The 7,500-nt window shown below is 46.0% G+C and overlaps 1 protein-coding gene across 1 annotated transcript in view; it reads left to right on the top strand.

Moving 5' to 3' along the window:
* Positions 1-7,500, top strand: part of LOC143136087 (xylosyl- and glucuronyltransferase LARGE1) — a 48,635-nt gene that overhangs the window by 22,182 nt on the left and 18,953 nt on the right. Inside the window, exons 5-6 of the mRNA XM_076296573.1 lie at positions 5,240-5,363; positions 5,622-5,793. Of these exons, the coding sequence (XP_076152688.1) occupies positions 5,240-5,363; positions 5,622-5,793 (296 nt within the window). The remainder of the gene's footprint in view (positions 1-5,239; positions 5,364-5,621; positions 5,794-7,500) is intronic.

Genomic DNA, 7,500 nt, shown 5'->3' with positions numbered 1-7,500 from the left:
GATGACTCCATATCAGGAGAGCAGACTCTTTCACACTCTCTTTTTTCCTTATCCTCTCTCTCTCTCCCTCTCTCTCCCTCTCTCTCTCTCTCTCTCTCTCTCTCTCTCTCTCTCTCTCTCTCTCCCTCTCTCTCTCTCTCTCTCTCTCTCTCTCTCTCTCCCTCTCTGTGACTGTACAGTTTATCACTCTTCTCCTTTTCACTCCTACATTTTCACACACACACACACACACACACACACACACACACACCCACACACACACACACACACACACACACACACACACACAGCTGGGGCCCCCACTGTTATGCTCCTCTCACCAAACTGAATATGTCGCTCTCTCTCACACCTGCCGCCTACTCCCTGTTGCCAGGCAACACCGCCCCTCTGAACTCTTGTGTAAAAATGGCCCCGGGCTCCCTCTCCTCCTCCTCCTCTCCTCTCCTCTCCTCTCCTCCTCCTCCTCCTCCTCTCCTCCGCAGCCTCACGCTCACCCAGACCCGGCTCGCAACCCTGCACTAACAAGAGTGGGCAGAGAGAGGGGGAGAACAACAGGAATAGAAATGTGACAAGCAGATAGGGAGGGATGGCGAAAAAGGCGTTCGCTTTTAGTAAGTGTGTAACTCATCCTCGCACACTCAGACCTGACTCGCAACCCCCGAGCTAACCACAGTGAGGAGAGAAAAAGAGGGAACAACGGGAATAGATATTTGTAAAGATGGGGGAAAGATGAGTGGAATGGCGTGAGCGATAGCGAGTGTGTAATTCATACCTCGGTTGGAGTGTTTTAGTTGTCACGATTTGTTCGTCCGAGGTCGCTTGTTGAAGTTTAAGTGCGCAGGCTTGTTCCCTCTCCACCTAGGATTTGCTGTGTGTGACGAAAGGAGCTTATTGGAGTAAATGCCCAACAATCAAATTTTTAGTGCTCGGAGGTCCTGCTGCTTCACACTGCTTTTTTAATGGCTTAAGGCCATTAGTGGGTCCATCTGTGAGGAAATAACAGCCCGGGTGTAAAATGGAGGGAGAAGGGCGCTTAAAAAGGTACAATGACCGACCTGCAAAGAGAAGCACTTTCAAAGGATTTGTCACGAAATCCACGACAAAAAAGACCTTGTTCGGCTCTTTTGAGTGCTTATAAGAACTAAACCAGGGTTATAGCTCAAGGTGATGTTTGCTGCATCTAGCATTTATCTTATTTATTTATTTATTTTTGTCATCACCGGAGTTAATCAGGATTTTTATTGCATTGAATTTCCAACAACAGTGAAGTAGAAGGATTTTGGCTGTCACCTATTACAGCGTGAAATGATGCTCGATGAGCTTATTGCAGAGGTTCTCAGGCTCTCTAACTTTTACGCTTGGTCTTGCCATGTGTTTCTCTTTCCTGTTCTCTCTCACTCTCCTCTTCTTTCTGGTTCTCTCTCTCTCTTTCTCTCAAATTGCTTTTTTGGCATGGCAAGGTCCCCCGTATTTCCAAAGCAGTTATAATAATGTCTGTGTCTGTGTGAGTGTGTGAGAGTGGTTTCTCTGTCTCTCTCTGTCTCTCTCTCTCACTTATTAGAGTCAGTGCTTGTTTATAGCAGACATGTCTGATTATTCACTCATTCTGGTGAGCAGTTACCCATCATCATGTTAAAACCGTTAAAACCGTGTGCTTTCCTGGGAAATCCACATTCTTGATCGTGTGCTATTTGATTAAGACAAGTGGCGGAGTCACCTGTGTAGATAGCTGATTAAAGACATCCTCTAAATTCCCAGAATTCCTCCTGAGATTCGCCCCTTCATGAACAGCCCTGGGGAATAATGATGACAGCAGAGGAGGTTAATGCCAGGGTGTTTGATGGTTTTTAGGTGTGACCATTGGTTTCATCTGCACCTTCTCTTCTAATCAGTTCCTTTGTTTTCTCAACGAGCCACCCTACCCCACCCCCTGAAAAAACAATCCTCTAACCTGAGAGCTAACTAGTGCTTAGCATTCTGCGGCATTCTGAGCGGCTTTCCCGGAAAATAGCCCAGAGAATGGGCGTCCGTCTACAGCCTCAGCGCTGTCCGGCTGAATTATCCCGCCATAATCAGCCGATTTGAATCTGTCTGGCGAATGATTCCAGGTCAGGCTGATGCCGTGCGAATGTCAATGATGGCATGGTCTCCTTCTCCACTCTGCTTCCCAAACCAGAACCAGAGGAGATGTGCAGGTTGTTATTGCACTTGTGAGAAAAAGATGAAGGCAGTGTCAGATCTCATCCACTGTCATTGAGGGACTCCGGACAAAGACCACATGCTTGGCGAAAAGTATCGTCTTGAATACAGCCAGTCAGTGTTTGCCAGATTTGTGAGCCAAATGCATCTTGATCTCACTACAAACACCACACGTCAGAAAGGAGCTCTACTCACCCCACTCCACAAATCCCATTCTGCACCCATTCGGTTTGGTGATTGAGATTTTTGAACTTCCCTTTGATCACAAGATCTTAGTGAGTGACCGGCGCTGGCCGGTTTCGGTCGGTGGGTTTTTCATGTTAATGATGTGTTGCCTGAGGGTGGACTCGTGAAGGCGTGACGTGGTTCGGCCGGGGAGCCGCAGGCCCTGCTTTAATGAGAGCCAAAGTCCATTCATGATCTACGCACTCGCCTTCACAGATTGGGGCTGCCGAGATAGCAGCCGTGCTGCTGCCTGTTGGGCTATGGGGCTGAGAGAGTACAGAATACTCACACTGACAAACGCACATCAGGTGTGTGTGTGTGTGTGTGTGTGTGTGTGTGTGTGTGTGTGGAGAAGTGTGTGTGAGAGAGATAGAGAGTGTAGGAAAGAGAGAGAGAGAGAGTATTTGTGTGTGTGTGTGTGTGTGTGTGTGTGTGTGTGTGTGTGTGTGTGTGTGTGTGTGTGTGTGTGTGTGTGTGTGTGTGTGTGTGTGAGAGAGATAGAGAGTGTAGGAGAGAGAGAGAGAGAAAGAGAGTATGTGTGTGTGTGTGTGAGTGTAGGAGTGTGTGTGGAGGTGGAGGTGCCTTTTACGTAACCATTCTTACCCGGTTTGATTTGGCTGAAGCTCATGAAGTGTGAACTTCTCTCAGTTTTGTTCGCTCTGGGAATTAGACTATTGCTGTTTTATTTTTGTACTTGTTATTTGATGTTGTCTGAAATGTAATTAGTGCACAATTGTATCACATATACTTGAACAGAAATAATCACATCTAAAAGAGAAAGGCCTTGTGTGTGCTTGTTGCTATGACAGCTGTGACCTAGGTTACATCCATTTCTTTGTGAATTTCTCTGACATCTCAGCTCCGAGACATAAGGGCCTTGTGCTTCACATTGGAACCTGACAGAATGGAGCTGGCAGACGCGCTTCTTTCGTAATATACGGCATTTACAGGCTCGCAAAATCAAAAGGATTTTAAACACGTTTTCTCATAACTGACTTGGTATGGCCTGAAGTAATCCCAGAGCATGTCTCAAAAGCATGCTCATGTGACTTCCATCAGTTATGTTTCTGCTGGGTTTATCTGTTATAGAATGTGGTTTAGCCCATAGATATAGACCCTTTCAACAATAAAAACAAAAACAATGCTTGAACGTTCTATTTGGGCCCCAATCTACTTCCTCTGCATTAAGATAACATATGGAATGTTAAAAAGGAAGTATTTTGGGGCCAACTATGATGCTGATAATGGAACTCTCTTGAAAGGGTCCATAGCAAAGATTCTAGAACAGAGAATCTTTGGTCCATAGAAGCCTAGATACTGCATGGTCAGTTAAGTTCTATTAGGTGTTACTTCAACGTGGCCATCTTATTGGGTAGGGCAACATTTATCGAGAAATGAATGAAGGTCAATGAGGAGGAGGTTAATGCAGGAGTTTAGGGCTAACTTTTGAGGATGAACAAGGGAAAGTGACCTTATGTTGAGCTATGGATGTTTCTTAGCATTTCATGTGTTGGGATTTGTGGAAACCTGTTGAATGCTAAACAAACTACAGACCCAGTGGAGAGCTGTACGGTAAATGTTCTACACGATATAAGGCTTTTGGTATGCAGGCAGGACAGTTGAGAGTGGCAGGAAAGGGGTGGGAGGCAGAGAGATGGGAGTGGGATGGGGAAATGGCCACCAATCGGAATCGATACAGTGCCCACAGACATAGACATAGAGATGTGGTCAGAATGCTGCTTCTTGTACCACAACTTCCCCAATTCCTCTATACACTTTGACCTCGAAGTTCCATGTTCTAAAGCTATATGTAACAATATCCGTCTGTAAACATGGTTTATCAGCACATACTGTTTTCTATGTGAATCAAAGACGTGCCTTGTCATCTCTGATGGAACTTGAAAATCCTACTGTATTATGATGTAAGCACAGCATGTCGAAATTGATGCGTGACTCGCTTTTGTGTTTCTGAGAGGAGAAACAGACGGCTTGGGTCAGAAGAAGATGAGATACTGCTCTCTTAGGGCTCCCTGGAGAGATGACTGCCACCTTACTGGGACAACCTGGCAATCCAAACTGCACAATAGCAGTGTGTTTTTCTTTGTCAGATTGAGTTTTTTGTATTTTTTTGATTCTGTTGGAATCCCACAAAAGAATCCAATCCAAAGTTTTAACTGAACTCTGCTACGAGAAAGAGGGAGAGGAAAAAAGACATCAATTTTCTTTTCTATTTTATTTTTTCTTTAAAAAAGAAAGAAATTTAATATATGCAATTTTCTGGCACCACTTTTCTGACCGAAACTGATTTCATTTCCGTCAAGAGTCAGCTATGTTCTTGTCGGCGCGCCGAGGCTGGCAAATCTCTGAGTCATTCTCTTTGTTCAGCAAACAAGGACAGTGGAATTGAATTATGAACTTGGGCAGGGGAAAATAGAAAACACAAGTGTGCGACGAGGGAGAGTGCGGCCTATGCTGGTAGAAATATGAAATTGTGAAAGTTTCTGTCTCTCTCAAGGCTGAGCCAGACTGTTTGCGGTTGTGGCAGTTGTGTTACAAGGCTGCAAGTCTTCTGACTTGGAGAAAGTTGTTTTCTTGAAAGTTTATCAGACCCCTGCATTTTGTTTTGTTTTATAATGTATCGTATTTTGGACTCCAGTCGAAACGGATCAATTAGAGGAAGAAACTGTGTGTTTGTGTGGAAACAACCAGAGCTGCCACTTGTGTCATGTGCTGTTGTTTGCTGTGTTTGTGTCCGTGCTGGAAAGAGCCAGAGTAGCCACTGATGTCCTGTCGTGTGTGTTTGCCCGTGTGACAGGCGCAACCCGCTGCACTTCCACTTCATCACGGACTCCATCGCCCAGCGCATCCTGGCCTCCCTCTTCCACACCTGGATGGTGCCGGCCGTGCGGGTGGACTTCTACGATGCCGATGAGTTGAAGGTGAGGGCAGTTTTTGGGAGGGATCACTGTAGGGTAGAATTGAAAATTAAAAGACGATGAGCTGAAGGTGAGCAGTTGGTAGAATTATGTCAAATTATCTATCACAAGTTAGATGACATGCTTATGAGATTCATTCATAACATTTAGTAATTTGTGGAACCTTTGATGGCCTTTTTCCCACATTTGCTCTCTCTCTCTCTCTCTCTCTCTCTCTCTCTCTCTCTCTTTGTCTCACCCTCATTTTCCCTCCCACTCCAGTCTGAAGTGTCCTGGATCCCCAACAAGCACTACTCGGGCATCTATGGGCTCATGAAGCTGGTGCTGACCAAAGCGCTGCCCTCAGACCTCAAGAAGGTCATCGTGCTCGACACGGACATCACCTTCGCCACCGACATCGCTGAGCTTTGGGCCGTCTTTCACAAGTTCAAAGGTACATTTTCTCACACTGTTCAATTGAATTTCACCTACTGTACACCGGCCCATGATTGGATTACCTTAATCTAGAAGCACCAAAGGCGTCCTATATAAGACACGACCCATCTGCCTCTCCAAGCAGACTGGGGGAAAATCTGAAATGTAGTTGCAAGAATGCAAATATATTATTTTTTTTGTGATCAAATTTTTATTGAAAAACTGTTTGACCAAATCACAAAGTTCAGAATTGAATAAACATCAAAACGTCTGCAAATCATAAGCACATGTGTAAGCACATCAAACCAAAAATAAAAAAGCATCCAAGACAAAAAAACAGATATAATGAAAACAAAATAATGGTCCCCTACCCACCCAAACCCTGCAAGCAAATCATTAATTTGATTATTGTCCATATCTCATATGTCTTCAAATGTCAGGCTTCCTCTTCTTCTCTCCATACTGACCCACTTAATGCATCGAGGCTGTCAGTCGGGCATTCAAATCAACCCTTCTGGCATCCTGAATGCTTCAATTAAAAAAAAAGTAATTCACCAGCTCTCAAAATTGAAATCCCAGAGTCAGTCGAACCATCTCTTCACAGCATGCGCCCAGAGCTGTTCCCAGTACTCTGAGCCCATACTTTTCCTAAGAGAGTCCTTCCCATCCTTCCAGTTCGGAAATAAAAGTGCATATTTCCCCCATTTTAAGCAGCTTTGTGGCCTCCTGTAGAGTTTCCAGCCATTATACTGTATACTGGAGACTGTGGTGACACATCTGTGTACAGGAGAGACAGGCCCGGTCGCTGTGGTCGTTTTGATGTAGTATGTACGGACTCGTCAGCGTGAGACGTGTTCGATAACAACGCCCCTGTGCTGTGGCGTCCCTGTCCAGCCTGGACGTTTGTTCTTACAGTAATGCCAGCTTGGGGCCCCCGCGTGTCTGTGCCAGCACACAGCATTACGGCACAACATTGTAATGCCACGGGCAGGTATCGGGCCAAGCCGCTCACGGGGTTAAGCTGCCATTCGTTGGGCGCGGGGAGGGGTCGGTGTGTGTGTGTGTGTATGTGCATGTGTGTGTGTGTGTGTGTGTGTGTGTGTGTGTGTCTGTGTGTGCATGGCCACAGCATGTCTCTGTAGATCAGCTTGGCATCCCTTCAGTCGATGCCAACCATGAGCCACAAGCAACAGTGTACACCCCCTGGCTGTGTGTGTGTGTGTGTGTGTGTGTGTGTGTGTGTGTGTGTGTGTGTGTGAGCTTATAATAAATATGGAGACCATTCTAGACACATCCACTTCCTCAGATGCAGAGATGCGGAGTTCTACAGTACACAAAGTAGAGCGATACTCTCTCATCAAGCCTCTCATGCATATGTGGGCATCAAGTCTCTCGTGCATATGTGGGCATCAAGCCTCTCGTGCATATGTGGGCATCAAGCCTCTCGTGCATATGTGGGCATCAAGCCTCTCGTGCATATGTGGGCATCAAGCCTCTCGTGCATATGTGGGCATCAAGCCTCTCGTGCATATGTGGGCATCAAGCCTCTCGTGCATATGTGGGCATCAAGCCTCTCGTGCATATGTGGGCATCAAGCCTGTCGTGCATATGTGGGCATCAAGTCTCTCGTGCATATGTGGGCATCAAGTCTCTCAGGTGAGGGGGCACTTGAAGTGATGAGGGTGAGGAAGAGAGAGAGAGAGAGAGAGAGAGAGAGAGAGAGAGA

This window comes from Alosa pseudoharengus, unplaced genomic scaffold (assembly GCF_046254945.1).
Source record: "Alosa pseudoharengus isolate Yale_2024_CS ecotype anadromous, Long Island Sound unplaced genomic scaffold, YU_APseudo_1.1 YU_APseudo_1.1_scf_20, whole genome shotgun sequence".
NCBI lineage: Eukaryota > Metazoa > Chordata > Actinopteri > Clupeiformes > Clupeidae > Alosa > Alosa pseudoharengus.
Note: the sequence above shows the minus strand (reverse complement) of the source record. Positions and strands in the feature narration are given on the sequence as shown.